The sequence below is a fragment of the Canis lupus genome, chromosome 30 (genome assembly GCF_011100685.1).
Source record: "Canis lupus familiaris isolate Mischka breed German Shepherd chromosome 30, alternate assembly UU_Cfam_GSD_1.0, whole genome shotgun sequence".
NCBI lineage: Eukaryota > Metazoa > Chordata > Mammalia > Carnivora > Canidae > Canis > Canis lupus.
In genome coordinates this window covers 30,125,025-30,144,754 of record NC_049251.1, presented here as the reverse complement: position 1 = coordinate 30,144,754, position 19,730 = coordinate 30,125,025, and the positions used below count along the sequence as shown (strand labels likewise).

Sequence of the window (19,730 nt, the reverse complement as noted above, 5' to 3'; positions counted from 1 at the left end):
AGCCTTTACAACCTGTCCAGCTCAACTCCCTCATTTTACGGAGGAGGAAGCAGAGTCCCAGAGAGGGGCTCTGGTTTTATCAAGATCATCCATCCAGTTATGAAAAGGACTGAGTCCAGCTCACAACTCTTCCTCCCTTTTACATTTCCTCCTCCCTGCCATCCACCCCACAGAAGCCACTGATATTTCACGGTGCTTTGCCCTCCTGCCCCAAGCCGGGAAAATAAGTTCCTTCTCTATTGTATAAGGCGCAATGGACAATGCAGGCCCCACCCTCTCCGGGCCCTGCAGGTCGGGGTCCTGGATTGCTGATTTGGAAATGCTGCGAGGAAGAGCTCTCCTGGGACGAGCATCTGGGTTGTTGATATACCCGTGTTCATAGAACTTAGGAAATATGTGGGCTCAGGGATCATTAGTGAGTGGATAACATCACCTTATCATGGTGCTTACCTGCATGAGTTATACTTGGTTAAACCTGCCCCCAAGCCCTTGGAGGAGTTCCCTCCAGAGATACCTGCCCTGCTCTGCCATGGGTGTCTCGGAACTTGAGTAGGCATGATGCTCATCAGAGTCTAGGATGTTGCATTTTTCTGTGTCTGCAGGAACCCCTGTCCTGTCTGAGAAGCATTTGAAGAGGTGTGCCCACACCCCATCCCAGCCTAGTCGTGATGCAGGGAGAGAGCGCCTGGTGTGGGGTTAGACCACTCGAAGTTCAAATGCCTGCTGTAACATCAGTAACTGGCTATGTCACATAACCTCCCTGAGCCCAGAAGGGTAGCAGTCCCCACTTCTCAGGCTTATGTGATGTCACATGTAGCCTTTGACCATCAGTGGCTTCTGCAGGGCTGTTTTTCAGGGCCATGTTATTGTGATAGTATCTGGGATCCTGGCCCTGTACTCTCACCCTTCTAATACTTAGGAACTGGGATAGGGACAGCTAAGGACAGGCTCTGTGGGATGGAAGGCGTTTGCTCCTGGGGTCCCAGAATGTCTTCTCTAACATGTTAGCAGTCAGTAAGTATCTGTCAAACGAATACTTAGAGTTGATTCAGTGGGTCTGCTGTGTACACACGACAGATGACTGTATTTCCCAAACCCCAAACCAGGACACATCCTCTGACTCGTTGCCTGACCTATGAGATGAAAACTGGGCAAAATATTTGAAATGGGGACTGCTTTTGAAAACCTAGCAGTGGGGCAGGTAGGGTGGTCACAGGAGGTAGGTGACACGTCTCACCCTTTCCCCGTCCCTGAATGTGCCACCAGTGTGAGCAGTAGGCAGCCCCACCCAGAGGTCCATCCACCAGGTTGTATAAAGCAGGTGTGTGCCTGTCCCTCCGCATACTCTCCGCCAGCGAAGGCTGGAGGGTGCAGAGAGGAGGAGCTCACGGCTGGAGCTGGAGGAAGAACCGGATCCCTGCATTATGGGCAGAGTCATAAAAGTAGGGCTTTGAGAGGTTTTATTCTTCTTGGGTTGTAAAAGCTCGGCCCAGAGGTGCAGAGAAGCTCCAGATTGCCTCCCCTGCAGCTGTGCCTTACAGTCCATTGGACTCAAAGATCAGGCCATAAAGGGTCGATGCTCCCCAGTCCTACAGAGGCCAACAGCTGGATGCAGGGGCTTTCCCAAGCTGAGGCTGGCCTCCCACTGCTCCCCAGCGCTCCCCATCCAGGCCCCCATTTGTCAGAGGTGGCTGCCAGGAAGGAGGGGAGAGATGTGGATTTATGGCTGCTGACTTGAAAGACAAAGTTCCCTTTTGTGTTAGAATTGGGGCTGGGGCGGGGGGTGGTGAGCTGGTGTTGGAGTTGCACAGGCTGGGGTTCGGGGCTGAGGCAGGGGGTAAGGGGCTTGAGGAGGCAAGGAGGCAGACAAAGGGATCCAGAGGCTTCTTGGAGCAGGGTCACCAACCAAAGGCCTAGAGGAATCAATCACCACTGGCGAAGCTGAGCACGCCCTCTGAGATGCTGCAGTCCTCTGGGGCTGTTTGTAAGCAGACAATGTGCACCCATACCATCCAACACGAAGCGCCCTCAGTTCCAAAAACATACTCTTTGGATTCAGAACCTTAATTGGACTCTCAGATTTCCCTTTGGAGGCTCAGAGAAGTAAATGCAGGTCTTCTAAGCTCATACTTTCCCCCACCCCAAATGGCAAGGGCTAATCAATGTGGGGACTGAGACAGTAGGACAACAGGGATAGATTTCTGGGGAAGGTAAGCCTGGGCCAGATAACCCCGAGGACAACACCAACATCCCGCTGGGGATTGTGGCCAATCCTAAGGACTCAAGGTCCTCTGCTACCACCTCCCTCCTTCCCATGGAAGGTTAGAGATAGGACATTCATAAGTGCTTTGAGGAGTTTGAAGAGCGTTTGAGGTGGGACTTGGCTGGCCTCCTTGCCCTCCAAGGGTCACTCTGCCTGCTGGGTCTGGGTGGAGACCAGAGTAGCCCTCGGGTGCCTGAGTTCAGCAGGTGCTTTAACTACACCTCAGAGAGCCACATCCATCCCCCGGAATGAGCCTGGCCAATAAAGGCATGAGTTTATGGGCTTCATAAACATTTTACTAGAAAAATCAAGGCCTCAATTACCCAATGGCCTCTTCCAGCTGACAGCTTGCCTACTGGGGCCTCTGTGAAGCCCCAGGCAAGAGTGAGCTAGAATGAAGGTAAGCTTGGTTTACACCTGGCTGCCCCGTCCCCTGGCACTGATGCCCCCTCACCATTCAGGCCTTACAAATTCTGTCTTTATTCATTTCTCCAGAGGACTTGAGGTCCTACCACTGGCTGTCTGAGCCCTAGCCTCTCCGAGGGAAGATGGCTTCCCCCTTGGAGAAGATAGCTGCTTCTCCCTCTCTCCACAAGCCCACTGTGCTCTTCCGTAACTTCACAGTTCCCTTTAACTCCAAATTCTACTAGTTTCCCTCAGCAGTTGCTAGCAAGGATTTATTACGTGCTAAGCACTTTACGAGTATATCTCATTGGATCCCCTGGTACAGCAGCATAGCAACGTGGGCTATTATCCTCCCTGGTTTATAAGTGAGAAAGTAGAGGTTCCGAGAGATTAAGTAACTTGCCCAAGATCACACAGCTTAGAGCAGTGAGAGAGTTTTGAACATTTAGTTCTATATGACTCCAGAATCCATGCCATTTACTGTCCCACTACGTCAAAAAGCTCTTAGCAACTATCTCCCCATTAAGAGCTAAAATCTTGCTGTGTGAGGCCTTCTGTGTCACGCAGTGTGCTAGCCCTAGGGTATGATCAAATAAGGGCCCTGTCATTGGTCTGAGTCTGCATGGCCAAGAGGGGAGGGAGCCAGCAGGAGCACTGTGAGGCTGGTGCTGAAGGTGGTGAGGAAGGGAGGCTCTCAGCTGGGGGTCTGAGGCCTTCTAGTGGATTTAGACCAGCACTGTCCCATAGAATTTTCTATGATGCAAATATTCTATTGGTTCTGTCCCATAACGTAGCCAGTAGTCACTTGTGGCTGTTGAGCACTTGGAAGGTGGCTAGTAAGTCATAGGAACTGAATTTTTCAATTTGATATAATTTTATTTATTTATTCATGAGAGACACACAGAGGCAGAGACGCAGGCAGAGGGAGAAGCAGGCTCCCCATAGGGATGCAGGACTCGATCCCAGGACCCCAGGATCATGACCTGAGCTGAAGGCAGATGCTCAACCACTGAGCCACCCACGTGCCCATCAACTTGATATAATTTTAACTTAAATGGCCATATGGGGCTAGTGGCTACCAAACTGGGACAGCACAGGGATATTCACTACAGTGACGGCTGAAATCTGCTCAAGATCCCCTGGTGATAAAAGGACCAGACCATCCCCAAGGGGCTCTGGCCATTTCTAGATGCCACACTTTAAGGGGGCCTTGCCCACCTAGAACTTGGCTAGATGAGAGTTTCCCGGCTCAAGGCATCTGAACATCCTTTCACATCACAAATGGCTGAAGGAGTGAAGAGTGTTTCACCTCAGAAGATGTTTCTCAGGGAACAACCCAGACCTCAAGTATTTGAAGGGTTGCCTGTGAAGAACAAAACTGTCTTCTAGAGCAACACTATCCATGGAAATATAATGTGAGCCACATAGGTAATTTTAAATTTTCTAGGGGTCGGTCACATTTATTAGAAAAAAAAAAAAAAAAAGGAAAGAAACAGGCAAAGTTAATTTTAATAATTTTGTTTTACTTAACATATCTAAACTACTATTCCAACATATAATCATTATTTTTATTTTTTAATTTTTTATCATTTATTTATTTGTATTTTTTTAAGTAATCTCTACACCCAAGAGACTGGTGGGGCTTGAACTCACCACCTCAAGATCAAGAGTCACGTGCTCTATGGAGTGAACTGGCCAGGTTCTCCAATATAATCATTATTTTAAAATTATTAATAAGGATTTTGGATTTTTGTGAACCAAGTCTTTAAAATATTATTTGAACTTGTAATCAGTATTTGAAATTATTAATTACTACTATCAATTACAATTTTTCCAATTTTTTAATTGTGGCAAAATACACATAAAATTTACTGGGTTTTGTTTTTCTATTTTAATTTTAATTATTTTTTTAAAGATTTTATTTATTTTTTCATGAGAGACACAGAGAGAGAGGCAGAGACACAGGCAGAGGGAGAAGGAGGCTCCATGCAGGGAGCCCAATGCAGGACTTGATCCCAGGTCTCCAGGATCCAGCCCTGGACTGAAGGCAGCGCTAAACCGCTGAGCCACCAGGGCTGCCCTTAATTTTTATTTTAGAGAGAGAGCACACTTGTGGGGAGGGAGGGGCGGAGGCAAGAAGGGGCAAAGGGAGTAGAAGAATATCAAGCACACTCCTCTCTGGGCTCAGTTTCATGACTCTGAGATCACGACCTGAGCCAAAATCAAGAATCAGATGTCTAAGTAACTGAGCCACCCAAGCATCCCTAAAATTTAATATCTTAACCATTTTTTTAAAGATTTTATTTATTCATGAGAGACACAGAAACAGAGACATAGGCAGAGAGAGAAGCAAGCTCCCTGCGGGGAGCCCAATGAGGGACTTGATCTCAGGACCCCGGGATCATGACCTGAGCCAAAGGCAGATGTTCAACCACTGAGCCACCCAGGCACCCCTTTACCACTTTTTAAAGTATACAGTTCAGTGGTGTATTGATATTATTGTGTGAACCATCACTACCATCCATCTTCCAAAAGTGAAACAACTCCCATTTCCCTGTTCCCCAGCCCTTGGCAACAACCACTTCATTTTCTGTCTCTATGAGTGTGGCCACTCTAAGTACCTCATCCACATGGAACCATCCAGTGCTTGTCTTTTTGTGTCTGGCTTATTTCACTTGGCATAATGTCCTCAAAGTTTATCCATGTGGTAGCACATGTCAGAAAAGCCTTCCTTTTCAAGGCAGAATAATATTCCATTTTATGTATGTACCACATTGTGTTTATCCACTGATGGACACTCCGCTGCTTCCACCTTTTAGCTATTAGGAATAATGCTGCCATGCACACAGGGATACAAATATCTCTTCAAGATCCTGCTTTTAATTCTCAGGTCTGTACCCAGAAGTGAAATTGCTGGATCATATGCTAATTCTATTATTTATTTTTTGAAGAACTGCCATACTGTACATACTACACCGTTTTACTTTCCCACCAACAGTACACAAGGGTTCCAACTTCTTCATATGCTTGCCGACACTTGTTATCTTGTTATTTTTTTGTTTTCTATTTTTGCTTTGACAGTAGCTATGCTAATGGGTGTGAGGTAGTATCTCACTTTGGTTTTGATTTGCTTTTCCCTAATGCAAGTGCCTTTTTAGTTTACACTCAATCTTTGAACTCCAGGGTGTATTTTACACTCACACCCCATCTCCGTTTGGACTCGCCACAGTTCAAGTGCTTAATAGCTGGCTACTGTATTGGAGTCTGTGATTCTAGAGGAGATGGGGCATTGGGTAGAAGCAGTGGGGCTTCAGGCATGTCTGTAGTGTAAGGAAAAACATTACAGTCACCTGAGCTAGGCATCCAGGGTGATCTGGATCCTTGGCGGGAATGGATACAAGGAGGGGATTGCCTTGGTGGCCTTCAGAAGCGGCTGTTGTTTGTGGTTGCTCCTTTTGAATGGCTGGGGCAGGGGAGGGGAGGAGGTGGTGTCTCACACCCCTAGTGCCACCCGCTCTGTAAAGGCTGTGTTTTGAATTCTCCATCCCAACATGCCCGCTGATCTTTTTGTCATCATATATATCGGATAGGAATGTGGCCATAGTCAAAGAGTGGGAGGCTGGGCTTGGGGGTTGCTGCCTCGACCCTTCCCTGCCCCCCAGCGTCCCCCTGGAGCCTGTCTAATCAGATCCAGGCCTGACCCCGCCAGAGGTCCTGGACCAGGAGGAAAGTCCTCCCTCCCCTCCCCAAGCTGGTCTAGATCTGGCTCTCAGGAGACCCCCTCCCCTTGGGTGATTTATAGGGGGTGTCCAGGAGCTGTTTCCTGCCTCTTCCCGCTCCCTTCCACCCCCGAGGATTGTTGGGCTCGCTCTGCTCATCTTGCCTCACCCCCAGCTGTACCCGCAGTGGGGGCAGAGAGGGACTGGGAGAAGACAAAGGTGCTTTCTCCACAATGGGCTCCAAGCAGGCCTTTGTCCGCCTGTCGCTCTGTCTGGCCCTCACACTGGAAGGGCCTCCAAGCCACTGCCCATTACCCAGCCTGAAGTGAGGGACCCGAAGCAGTCCCTGCCTAAGGTACAAGTTACAGGACCCCCTTCATGGGTGGTGGGTCCCGCCATGGACACGATACTACCAACACTGGCCACAAACAGTGTCTCCAGCTGCACCAGTAACCTGTACACGCCATTACCCATCACACCGTGGCCTCCAGGATGACTTGTTCAGGGCTCAGCATGCCTCCAAGCTGCCATCCTCAGGCATGTGTGCCCATGGTTGCCCAGAAATCCTGTCCCCAGAGAGACATGATGAAGGACGTCTTCCCTCCGACTCTGTGGCCTGCTAGCACAAGCCAGGGCAAAAACCAACTTGTGAACCAAATCTGCGCCACCTCAAGAGGTGGGAGGAAGCGTAAGTGGCCCCTAGAAACTTTCTCCCACTCCCTAAAGAAAAAAAAAATGTTGCCTGTGAATGAGGAGTGGCTGCAAGATTGTGGATGCAGACAAGGGCCTGTTCATGGAAGCAGTGGGAGTCCTGGCTGGAAGGGCCCTGAGGAGCACCAGTTCCCCTTTCTTTATAGACGAGTAGACTGGTGTCTGACACTGTGTACCCAGGGTCTCATGGCAACCCCCTTGGACATCTCAGGAAGATATAGGGCTGACCAAAGGGCTGGGTAGGGGTGTGAGGAAGGTGATGCAAGAAGGAGCCTCAGGTAGAGAGGACCACCCCTCCTACTGCACCCACCTCCCCCAGAGTACACCTGTGCACCCAGCTGGATTCCAAGGGGTGGGAGCCCCTCCAAGGCTTCTTATCTTCCCTCAACCTGTAACATGGTGCCAACTCCCAACCAGTGAGAAGAGATTGGTCTGACCTGCAGTCCACTCTGGGGTTACCTGCCCTTGGAGAGTGACAAAGTGACAAAGTTGCCAGAGAGCTAAGGGACCCCTACAGAGGGCCTGGGCCTCAGTGGCCCCTTCATAAGATGAAGGGGTTGGCTTTCAGATGAGTGGTTTTCAAGTTCTTTTTAATTATTTATTTATTTTTTAAAGGTTTTAAATTTGGGGCAGCCCAGGTGGCTCAGCGGTTTAGCACCACCTTCAGCCCAGGGCGTGATCCTGGAGTCCCAGGATCGAGCCCCACGTCAGGCTCCCTGCATGGAGCCTGCTTCTCCCTCTGCCTGTGTCTCTGCCTCTCTCTCTCTTTGTGTCTATCTTTTTTAAAAAATCTATCTTTTTAAAATTTATTTATCCATGACAGACACACAGAGACAGAGAGAGGCAGAGACACAGGCAGAGGGAGAAGCAGGCTCCATGCAGGGAGCCTGACGTGGGGCTCGATCCTGGGACTCCAGGATCACGCCCTGGGCTGAAGGTGGTGCTAAACCGCTGAGCCACCTGGGCTACCCTCAAGTACTTTTTCAAAGGCAAAGCTGCCCTTCAAATGAAATGTTTGGCAGTTAAGTAAAGCTGATAGACGGTCTGGTGGGGGGCTGCTCTGGTGGAAGGGAAATGTAGAGCCCTGGGCAGAGGGGGCTCAGCAGCATCCAAGGGCTTCCCATGGGACCCTTAGGAGTCCTGTTGTCCACTGTATGAATGTGGGCTGGCTTCTTACCTGTGCCCACGTCCTGCTTGAGCCTTTCCCTCCCGGCACACCTTCAACCCCTACTGTTGTCCCTGTTTAGTTTTAGGGGGAGGTGGTGGGGGTGAGGCGGAGGAGCCCAGACTTTCTCCATCCCCAGCACCCTGCTAAGAAGCAGCTCTTCCCCTAGTACTCTCCTCAGGCCAGCCTCTGGCTCTAGGCGCCCCTGGGGAGCCCAGGCTGGGGCTAGAAACACAAAAGGAGTCAGTTCCTTAATGAGTTGGCATCTGTAGTCAGCAGAGCCATCAGTCCCCGCCCCAGGTCCCTGGGGGGCTGCAAGCTCTTCTCCAGCTGGAGTGAGGAGGGGGAGGCAGCTCCCCAGCTCCTGAATGGACAGAGCCCAGGGCGCACAGGCAGCCAACCCGGGAGCCTGGGTGCCCTCCCCACTCCCTGGGCTCACCTCCAGCCCTGCCCTCCTGGAGGTTGAGGCCTGGAGGCAGCAGAGGGGACCTGCCAGTGCCTTAGCCCCCTCTCCCAAGCCCCTGGGCTGACCTGCAGGTCCTTGGCCAAACACAGCTTTGGCCTGAGACAGAGCAGGCTGACCTCACAGTGCTCTATGGGGGATCCTCTCACCAAGCCGGATGGGGATACCAGCTAGGGTACTTGCCTCACCTCCTGCTCAGACAAGGGCCCCCAAGGTACACTTTATAAGGGCTGTACCTACATGAGGACACTGTGATTATCTGCACAGTCCCAGATCATACACTAGCCACAGGAGGTGAGAGATACAAATCCCCATTCACATCCAGCCACAGACACTCAGACCACATACATGCAGACAGCCACATCCTCCCAGGAAACAGCCCTGCACACATGTGCAAGGACCTGCTCACACCCATCAGCTGCACTCCCAGGAGGCCCTGAAAGAGGAGGAGGCAGGGCGGGGGATTTTTATGCATGTTTATATTTAATGAACCACATGCAAATGAGATGGAGAATGCGCCACAAAAGAGTCAGCCCCCAGAGACTCTGAGAGAGGAAGGGCACAAAGGCTCGGCCTTCTGGGGCGGCCTTGGAGTCTAGAACAAGCCGGTGGATTGAGGGGGCCTGAGACGGGTTGTGCCCACCCACACCAGGGAGCCAAGGGCAGGAGCCAGGACGGGCTCCAGTGCCCGTGCTACCATGGGGGGAGGGCTCCTTCTGGGAGGGGACAAGTGTCCCAGTTGATGGAGTGCCGGAGGGGAGGGGCTGCCTGCCTGGACAGATGGTGAGCCGCCTTCCCGCACTTGAAGCAAAGTGGATTTTAATGAAATGGCAGCCCTGGTGCTGAAGCTGGGAACTGGAGTGGGAGGGGCGCCTTCCCTGGGCTTATGGGGTGGGGTTGGGGATGGTGGGAATGACAGTGGGTAGGGACACTTAACCAGCCTAAAATGGGGTGTGGGGGGGGGGGGCTGCACCACAGCCCCTCTACCCCGGCCTCTTCAGACCAGAGTTCAGAGCAGTTCAGATCCCCCAAAGGGTGGGGAGGGGGTCCCTGAATATTTATGACACATTGAAATGTAGATTGTAGGTCTGACAGTCTTCTGAGAGGCTTGTCACCTTGGATGGATATACCACCCTCTCCGGGTGCGGGTGCGTCGAGACGCTGCGGAAGAACTGGGGATGCGGGTGCCCAGGAAAGGCAAAAAGGCTGCTGGGCACGGGTAACCAGGGTCTAATGACTGGCGTCTCTGCTGGGCACCACTGGACTGCTTCCCCTCCCTGGACCTGTTTCCTATTCTGTAAACCACGCAGCACAATACTCGGGCCTTCCATACCTTAGGGGGAATTTATACAATAAATCTGAAAGCAGCTAAAACAGTGATGAGTCGGACTTGGGGACAGGGTTTTCTCTGGCCTTTGTGGATCACCAGCCCAAGATCTCCTTGTTATGGGCTTGTTGTCCAAGAATGTGTCCAGACTTTTCTCAGAGTGTCCGGCCACATAACCACCCCTTAGCGGGAGAGAGGCTGCTTATGGTGGGAGGCGGGGTAAGCGATGGTGTGTCCTCGCAAGCTGTTGCCCAGCGTGTGCCAGCTCCAGGAAAGCTCTCAGCCCCCCGGGCAGATGAGTTCTGGGGCTCCAGGACATGGGACCGTGACACCCTCCTCGCCACCCACCTCATGCCTCAGCAGTGTGCATCTTCCATACACACGTCCCTATTCTTTACCAGCCATGTCGGACTTCCACGTGCACCCCCAGGCCACCGTGGGCGAGGAGGGCGGTGTCGCCCGCTTCCAGTGCCAAATCCACGGGCTTCCCAAACCCCTGATCACGTGGGAGAAGAACAGAGTCCCCATCGACACGGACGATGAGAGGTGAGCCACGCGTGGGCAAGCTGGAGGGAAGCCGGAGAGGCGGGTCAGTGTCTGGGCCGGGAAGGGCTGCCCGCGGCCTCCAGGGTGGTGCTTCTGTAACGGCGTCGAGATCAAGTGTCCACGTGGCTGGCGGGGCCCAGACTGGAGGCTGGCAGATTCATCCGCAAGGACTGTGTGTGACTGCGGTCAAGGCTGAAATCGCCAGAGTTCCCTGGTGTGTGTCTGTGATGACGATGGTGACTTCGGGACAGCGCCTGGGTACCGGGCTGGGTCTATGACATCAGCGTCTGTGTGGCTGTTGGTGCCGGGGGTTGTGCTGGTGGTCAGCTGTGCCCCTCCCCTCAAAAACAGGTACACACTGCTGCCCAAGGGGGTCCTGCAGATCACAGGACTTCGGGCCGAGGACAGTGGCGTCTTCCACTGCGTGGCCTCCAACATTGCCAGCGTCCGGGTCAGCCACGGGGCCAGGCTCACCGTGTCAGGTGAGCGTCTCCTGCTCTGACTAGTTCTGTCCCTAACCAGCCTCCCGACTTCTCCCCTGTTCAGCCAAGCCCTGGGGATTTGCCAGCCAGTGCGTAGAGCAGCTTCGGAGCTCAGAGTCTGCGTTCCTTGCGGCGAGGGTCCAGAGGAAACGAGGCGGCTCCCTGGCTCCGCTCTACCTGGACCAGCCATCCTCTGCTTACCCTGGGGCTCTCGCATTGCTGGAGGGCCCTGCGAGGCCGGGAGCAGAGGGCTGGCTGTGTGCAAGGCCCTGGGGCCCCTAGCATCGCCTCTCTGCCCACAGGACCTGGTTTGGGGGCTGGATCTTGTTTCCTACCCCCTTTCCCCGTGTCCTGGCTTGTGGGTGGGATGAGGTGGGAAGGGTCACAGCTGAAGTGAAAGAAACATGGCATCTTCCTCCCAGGCTCGGGCTCTGGGGCCTACAAGGAGCCAACGATCCTCGTGGGGCCTGAGAACCTCACCCTGACGGTGCACCAGACTGCGGTGCTTGAGTGTGTCGCCACGGGCAACCCGCGCCCCATTGTGTCCTGGAGCCGCCTGGGTGAGCCTCATCCTACAGCCCCTGCCTCTCCCACCCCATTCCACCCCCTGGGAGGGCGGTCTCATCACCCAGCTGTGGGGGAGGACTTTGAATCCTGTTTGTTCTCCATGGGGGTCCGTGCTCTGTGAGGCCTTAGGGAGGGGGTAAGTTTCCCTTCTTGGCAGGACTGGGGAGGTCGGCCTGCCCCCTACATTCTCCCTCCCCCTGCTCAATGGCTTAGCTCCCTGGGTAACCTCATCCCAAGTGCGGTCCTGCCTCGCTGCAGTCGGCTCTCCTTCCCCGGTCCTTCTTCCTCCTGCGTGTCCCTGGCCTCTCTCCCCTGGCTGTGTTCCCCAGCAGCGCAGCTCCAAACCCCGCAAAATCTCAGCCAGTTGTCACACCCTGTCCCTGGGGCCCCCCAGTCTCTAGCCTGGCCCCCTAAATCCCCAGCCTAAATCCCTAGGCAGCTGAAGGAGAGAAATGAAAGGGTGCAGATGGGCCCACATTGTCTGAGCGGAAAGGTCACTAGGGGAAGGAGAGTCTGGAGGGGATGGGGTGGGGTCGCATTCACAAGGAGACTGTGCCACATTGTAGCAGCTGAGTGATCGGGAAAGGAGGGGGCAGCAGGCAGGATAATGGAGTAGATTTCACCACTTCAGCCACTGAATGGGGAGCTGTCTCCTTGCATTCTGACTGTGCTAATCTGATCCTGGGGTGGGGGGAGGGCCCAGTCCCTGGGAGAGGCTGGAAAGAGTGGCCTCACCATTAGGAGGAGCCCATAGGCACCGCAAGGACCATCTGGTCCAGCATTTCCCAAAGCGTGATCTGCAGGGAGGAAAGAATGGCTTGGTGGTCTAACGTATAACAACTTTGGGAAACAGATTTAACCTGCTTCCTTTGCTGCGGGACTCCTCAGGGCCTTTATATTAAAGAGCAGCGTGACAGTCCCCAAGAAGAGTGAAAATTTGAATGTGGAACTTTTTTCAAGAGAGACAAACCAGCCTGGGAAACACTCATCTAATCCACAGCCCTCACTTTCCTGAAGGGAAGGGACTCGAAGGTTGCCAGTGAATCCGTGAAAATGCTAGACTTAGAGCCCCGGTCTCTGCTGCTAGGCACGTTTTCAGCACTGCTCCTGCTTCTTCCACAACGCCCTGATGCTTGGGCGGAAGGGTGCAGAGGCGTAGACTGAGGTTCCCTGAACACGGTGGAATGTCCGTCAATCTGGACCATTCACTTGCCCTCTTCCACGCTTATCTCCGTGACCTCCCCCCTCACTCCTCCTCCCCTTCTCCCTCAGATGGCCGCCCCATTGGGGTGGAGGGCATCCAGGTGCTGGGCACCGGGAATCTTATCATCTCAGACGTGACTGTCCAGCACTCCGGCGTCTATGTCTGCGCAGCCAACAGGCCAGGCACCCGAGTGAGGAGAACGGCGCAGGGCCGGCTGGTGGTGCAAGGTACGGACCGCCCCAGCCCCCGCCCGGCAGCCCTCTCCCTGCGCCCTGTGCCTTTCTTGCTTCATCAACATCCGTGGCCCAAGCTCAGGGGCCTGCACTCCTCTTACCCCTGGCCCCTTCATCTCCCCAGGCCAAAAGGCAGTTCTCACTTCTCCCCCAGGAATGCGTGTGCTGAGAATAGGAACACATTCTTGGCTATTGGCCCCCCATGTGCCCCCCTAGGGACCCTTGACCTCCCTCCACCCAACCCCAGTCATTCCCATTTTATAATCTCAGCTGCTTCCCCCAACCCCGTGCTCTTCACATGTGTCCCTCTTGCCCACGTGCTGTTTTCATTCACACACGTGGCACCTGCATGCTCACACCTGCCTGCACGCTCTCAGGTGTTTGTCATTCTCACACTCACACCCCAGTTCCTGCTGTGCATGCGCAGGCGCAGCTGGTCTCTAATGCACAGGGTGGGTGCAGGGCCGAGGGGGTGGTGGTGCTGGTAGTGGGTTTAGCCTCTGAGGCCAGTCAGGTGGTTCTGTCCATCCTCCTCCCTGGGGCTCCACTGTCCTCATGAACTGGGCTGGGATCCTAGTCTCGGGTTTTCTGGGGTGGCTTCCCCGCAGAGAGCTGGGGAAGGGGTGGGAGGTAGGGGAATTAGGAACTTAAATGCCTGTTTGTTTAGCATTCCATGTGCCGTTAATCTGTCCAAATGAAAGTGATGGAGCATTTCATTTCTCTGGTGCTAATGGAAGCTGGAGGCTGGGGATTGGAGGAGGGGGCAATTGCACGTAGAGGCGAGGGGAGCTGGTACCAAGGGCCCATCCATCTCCCCGTCATTACGCGCCTTCGGAGGTGCAGCCAAACCTATTAGCACATTTATTTATTTAACAATTTCCTGAACAGGGAGCTCAGCTTGATTGCTTTCGGATACAAATGTCAGTCTTTTAAATAGTCATTAAAATGGAGTCCTCTCCTGGGTCTGCCTCTCTGGGGCCAGCGAGGTGGGGCCTGCCATCAGCTCCTGGAGCCTGGGCCAGGGCGCAGGGCGGGCCCCACCTTGAAGACTCTAAGGGGTGGACATGTGCATCCCAAGCCCACGCTATCCCCATGCGCACCCGTTGCTTCACTCACAGCTGTCTTGCCCCGCCCCCCCAGCCCCAGCCGAGTTTGTCCAGCACCCCCAGTCCATCTCCAGGCCCGCCGGGACCACGGCCATGTTCACCTGCCAAGCCCAGGGGGAGCCGCCCCCTCATGTCACATGGTTGAAGAACGGACAGGTGCTGGGCCCAGGAGGCCACGTAAGGCTCAAGAATAACAACAGGCACGTGTGTGGTGTGGGCTGGGGTGAGAACCGGGAAGATGTGGGCGAGGGGCCTGAGCAGGCTGTGTGCCCCTCCTGCCAGGAAAGAGCCCTTAATTGGCTCTGGAGACTTGAGGCCAGCGCCAGCTCCGCTGTTGCCCTCCCGAGAGACCTCAGACTCGTTGTTTATCTTCTGGAGGGGGCTCAGGTTCTCCATCTCTCAAATGGGGTGGTTTGGCCAAATTGCAGGGACACGCGGGGAGGAGGAGGGGACCGGACCTGAGGCTCTCCCTGCCCCTGCAGCACCCTGACGATTTCTGGAATCGGCCCTGAAGATGAGGCCATCTACCAGTGTGTGGCTGAGAACAGTGCCGGCTCCTCGCAGGCCAGTGCCAGGCTGACCGTGCTATGGGCTGAGGGGCTGCCTGGGCCCCCCCTCAACGTGCAGGCGGTCTCTGTGTCGTCCACCGAGGTCCGGGTGTCCTGGAATGAACCCCTGGTCAACACCAAGGAGATTATTGGCTATGTCCTGCACATCAGGAAGGCTGCTGGTGAGGGGGGCTCTGTAGAGCCCCTTCTTTTTATTCACAGTTGATCATCTCTTTCAATCCTGCGTGTCCTGATCCAACCCCTTCCCTCCTGCGTCCGCCTGCCCCCTGCACCCCGGATGCCCTCCTCTCATGGGTGCTGGTGGGACTCCCTCGTGCCTCTGACACAACCCTCCCCCTTCACCTCCCCAGACCCCCCGGAGCTGGAGTACCAGGAGGCACTCAGCAAAAGCACCTTTCAGCATCTGCTGAGCGACCTCGAACCCTCCACCGCCTACAGCTTCTACATCAAGGCCTACACACCAAGAGGGGCCAGCTCAGCCTCTGCCCCTGTGCTGGCCAGCACCCTGGGTGAAGGTGAGGCCTGGGCCTGGAGCGCGCTACCACATAGTCCGGGAGTTAGAGCAAAACACCTGCATGCTTGTTCAGGGTGGACCTACACCACCCGGCGCCTGTCCCCACCCAAGCCCACTTGGAGAAAGGCGCATCCTTTTCCAATTCATGCAAGCGGTGGCCAGAGAGCTGCCAGGCTTGTGGGGCAGGCGGGGCGCAGGGTCACAGGTGGCAGGTGGCAAGCCCCCCACATCTCAGCCTCCTGTGCCTGCAGCCCCCGCCCCACCCCCGTTGTCGGTGCGGGTCCTGGGCAGCTCCTCCCTGCAGCTGCTGTGGGAGCCCTGGCCCCGGCTGGCCCAGCACGAGGGCGGCTTCAAGCTGTTGTACCGCCCAGCGAGCAGGGCCTCCTTCACCGGCCCCATCCTGCTGCCTGCAACTGTCTCCTCCTACAACCTCAGCCAGCTCGGTGAGGCGGACACAGATCACGCTTGGGGAGCTGGGCAGGGGTGCGGTGGCTGGCGCTGGGGCACAGGGGGTCACCTCTCTCCCTGCGGCAACAGAGCTGCCCCTGGGGGGCTGGGGAGGGCACTCAGCACAGTACTGCCTTTCCCTCAGACCCCACTGCAGTATATGAGGTGAAGCTGCTCGCCTACAACCAGCACGGGGAGGGCAATGCCACAGTCCGCTTCGTGTCTTTGAGGGGAGCATCCGAGAGGACAGGTATGTCGGGAGAGGGGCTGCCGGGCTCCTGCGGGGAGGCCAGGTGCCGAGGGAGGAGGGGGGACAGGGATGGGGAGAGGAGGAGAGGAGTGTGATGGTGCATGCAGCCCTTGAGAACACAGGCTTACACCTGAGTTGGAAGTTCGGCAGTAAAGCACCCTGGCTGTGTGGCCATGGGCAAGTTACTCCACCTCTCTGAGCCCGGTTTTGTCCTCTATAAAACAGGGATAATAATACCTACTTTATAAAGCTGTGGTAAGGATGAGATGGTCCATGTAAAGTGTCATTTCCAATATCTGGCACAAAGGTGGTAAAGAGACCCAAAACAAGTCAGGCTGGGGTCCCATAAGGCAAAGGCAGTGCAGACATGGAAGTGGGTACAGCTGAGGAAGGAGGAGCCCCCAGAGGCTGGGTGTCCAGAGGTGCTGCAGCCCAGGAGAGCCACAGCTCCCAACCTGCCCCTGCCCCTAGCCCTGAGCCCACCCTGTGACTGCCGGAAGGAGGAAGCCACCAACCAAACGTCCACCACAGGCATCGTCATTGGCATTCACATTGGGGTCACCTGCATCATCTTCTGTGTCCTCTTCCTCCTGTTCGGCCAAAGGGGCAGGTGGGTCCGGGGCAGGAGGGTGGGGGACAGCGTGGGGAGAGCAGAGTTGGGGGCTCACTGCGTCCATCCTTGTTTTTGCTCCTCCCCCTGAACCCTCCCCCTAATTCTTGGCTCACCCCTTAGGGTCCTCTTGTGTAAGGATGTAGAGAACCAGCTCTCCCCTCCTCAGGGTGCCCGGAGCCCAAGGGATCCTGGCATCCTGGCACTGAACGGGGCAGGCCGGGGAGAGCGGGCCCAGCTGGGCCGAGATAAGAAGCGTGTAGATGCGAAAGAACTGGAACAGCTGTTCCCTCCAGCTGGGGCAGCAGGGGGGCCAGACCCCAGACCTGACCCCAGAGCCATGGTGAGTGCCCCCACCCCGAGCTGGCCTCCTGCTCAGACCACCACCTCCCAATCCTGCGTTCCCTTCACCTTGGTCGTCGCCCTTCACCAAGCTCCAGGCACAGAACGTATGGCTGGTGCTGCCCTAGGAGCGCCTGAATCAGGCAGGGGGGCCTGGAGTCCCTGGGGATGGAGCCCAGGGCCTGACCCTGTGGCTGGGGGCTCGTGGGCTCGACGCCGGTATGACTGGCCCTTTCCCCAGCAGGATCCTGGGGCCCCTGTGCTGTGTGAGGAGACCCAGTTCTCCAGGCTGCCGCTTGAGGGATTCAGCCTTCTGGAGGAGATGATGTCAGAAGCCAAGGCCCCCTGCCCAGGCCCGGCGGCCACCCTGCCACCCCAGGACGCGGGCCCTGGCCTCCTCAGTGAAGGACAGGCTCCCCGGCCTTCCACGGCACCAACTGCCCAGCCGGCTTGCTCGGGACAGTAGCCAGTGTCTGGCAGGTGCTGGAGGGGGTGACCCCCCACCCCGTTCTCAGGTCAAAGGCAAGATTTCTCCTGTCATGTGGGACTCGGATGGGGGCTTCCCAGCATTTCTGTCCAACTGCCCCTCAGGTGGTCAAGATCTAAAGTAGCCTCAGCAGGGACCCCCAGGACCTGGAGGGGTTCCTGGAGGAGCCCATCCCCCCTCACTTCTGCTTGGTGTCCACATGACTTGGAACTGAACTAATGTTTTCCTTTAAAAAAAAAAAGAAGAAGAAGAGAGGACAGTGAATTAGACTCCAAAAATACGCCCCTGCTGTGGCTGGGCCCCTGACACTATCACCCTCCACCACCTTGTTTTCTCAGGATGGATTTTTGCTGTTTGGCTCTCAGTACCTACCTCAGCCGGAATGAATGTTCTTGGGGAAGCTGGGCCGTGGCCTCAGCTCCCCCACCCCACAGAGCCCCAAATGCACTCCTACCTCAAGCCCCTATAGGGGCACCCCCTCTCCCTCCCCATATTGTCGTCTAGAGTTTAAAAAAAAAAGAAAAAGAAAAAGAAAAAAAAAAAGGCACTTCCCCATTTCCAGGTGTGAAAGAAAACCTCTACCTCAAGGCTCGCCGTCTGTCCGGGCCTGTGTTGTATCACTGGACCCTCCTCCTGCCTGCAGCCCTTCTATCACCCCCCAGAGAGGAGGCCAGAGGCTAAGTCACCAACGGTGGGCCTCTCAGGACCTGCAGAAATAAAGATGGGATGAGTCAAAGAAAATGTGAAAAGAAGCCAAAAATTAGAGGAAAAGGTGTTCCTTGAAGTATAAATCGCTCCAAACCAGCCACCTTCCAGCACGCTGCCGCTGCCCCACCTGGTCTCATCTGTCCACTCCCAATTCTGACCCCTCGGCCAACTGCTCCTTGACTGGGATCCATCCCGATGACCTTCTCCGTGCCCAGGCCTCGGGGGTGGGGCGTCACCCCACAGCCTGCCTCCTATCCTGCCCGGACACAGAGCCCTGCAGCAGGCTGGGCCCCAGCGGGTACCGTGTGTGTGACCAGTGTGCGCGTGTTGGATCGGGGGGTTCCCTGGCAGAGGTGGCCCAGCCCTCTGTCCCATGGGATGCAGCCTACTTGACCCAACCCCTGGACAGTGAAATGACCGCTATCTGCAGATGTGGCTGGAAGATATTTTTATACAAGGTGTGTTTAAAGATTTATGTTCTTGTGACTTCTTGTTTTTCTTTTTCTGTCGTGGTGTTTTTTGAAATACTTAAAGTAGAAAGAAGAAGAAGAAAAAAAAACAACCAAGGAAACAAATACCTATTTTTGGTTAACTCATTTTTTTAAATAGAAGGAAAACTTTTTTTTAAAGGAAAAAAAAAAGATGTGTATCCCTTAAGTATGAGATTAGACCATAAAGTCCCTGACCCCCAACCCTCTAGGGAACCCCCCCATTAAGTTTAGTTAATTAGATAAAGAAGGTAGGATTTGTGGTGTTTTCCTAGAAGACTGGAGTGTCCACGTGGACTTGGGAAAGGGCAGTCCGCCCCTCCTCCCAAATGCTGGGCCTATGCCAAAGGCCCTCAGAACTCCCACTCGGTGCCCCCTGTGTCCCCGCATTGGCCTCTCTGTGCCCCCCGCCAATCCTGCAGACCCCTCTCCCATGGGAAGAGTGGTCTGGGGTAGGAGCGGGATGAGGAGCCACTTGGCCTGACTTGACCTGACTTTTGTCACATTCTACTCATTTTGACTGAATAAAAGTCCTGTTGCCAAAGTGAACCTTGAGTATTTTGGTGGCTGTGTCAGGTCCTGGGAGGGGTGGGAGTGCTGGGGTTAGGGTGGCCACTGGTGGGCCAGGCCGACCCTCACAAATTCAGAGCCCAGAATAGAATAACAGCAGCCCCCCACCCCCACCCCCGCCGCCCGGCCGGTGTACCACTTAGGGCACCATGCATCCTGGGCCCTGCACACATATGGAGGTCCCCTAGGTCCCCTGGGTCCCCACGACCTTTCTAGGGGGATAGTCTAGTTATTATCACCTTATTCTACAGATGATGAAACAAAGGAGAAGAGAAATGAAGGCTATGTTGAAAAATCTCACAGCCACTCATGACAGGATCAGAGTTTGTGTCCAGACCAGGCCATCGGGTTCCAGGGTCTGGGTGCCGACCGCCTCTCAGCACCTCCTTAGCCCGCAGTGAGAATCTGAGGCCAGTCCCTCGGCTCTGTAGTGACAGCTCACCCATACTGAGCCAGGTACTCTTCATGCATTGTCTACCAGGAAGGACGATTTTCATCCCCAATCTAAAGTTGAGGAATGGGATCTGGCTGAGTGACTCTCTCCAGGGCATACA

The 19,730-nt window shown here is 54.9% G+C and overlaps 1 protein-coding gene across 1 annotated transcript in view; it reads left to right on the top strand.

Annotated features, from left to right (window-relative positions):
- IGDCC3 (immunoglobulin superfamily DCC subclass member 3) overlaps window positions 1–19,155 on the top strand; it is a 40,817-nt gene extending 21,662 nt beyond the window's left edge. Inside the window, exons 3-14 of the mRNA XM_038581113.1 lie at window positions 10,455–10,599; window positions 10,951–11,081; window positions 11,504–11,641; window positions 12,921–13,079; window positions 14,226–14,391; window positions 14,674–14,921; window positions 15,111–15,275; window positions 15,526–15,717; window positions 15,867–15,971; window positions 16,443–16,581; window positions 16,705–16,924; window positions 17,165–19,155. Coding sequence (XP_038437041.1) covers window positions 10,455–10,599; window positions 10,951–11,081; window positions 11,504–11,641; window positions 12,921–13,079; window positions 14,226–14,391; window positions 14,674–14,921; window positions 15,111–15,275; window positions 15,526–15,717; window positions 15,867–15,971; window positions 16,443–16,581; window positions 16,705–16,924; window positions 17,165–17,389 — 2,033 coding nt within the window. The 3' untranslated portion in view covers window positions 17,390–19,155. The remainder of the gene's footprint in view (window positions 1–10,454; window positions 10,600–10,950; window positions 11,082–11,503; window positions 11,642–12,920; window positions 13,080–14,225; window positions 14,392–14,673; window positions 14,922–15,110; window positions 15,276–15,525; window positions 15,718–15,866; window positions 15,972–16,442; window positions 16,582–16,704; window positions 16,925–17,164) is intronic.
- Window positions 19,156–19,730: the final 575 nt, after the last annotated feature.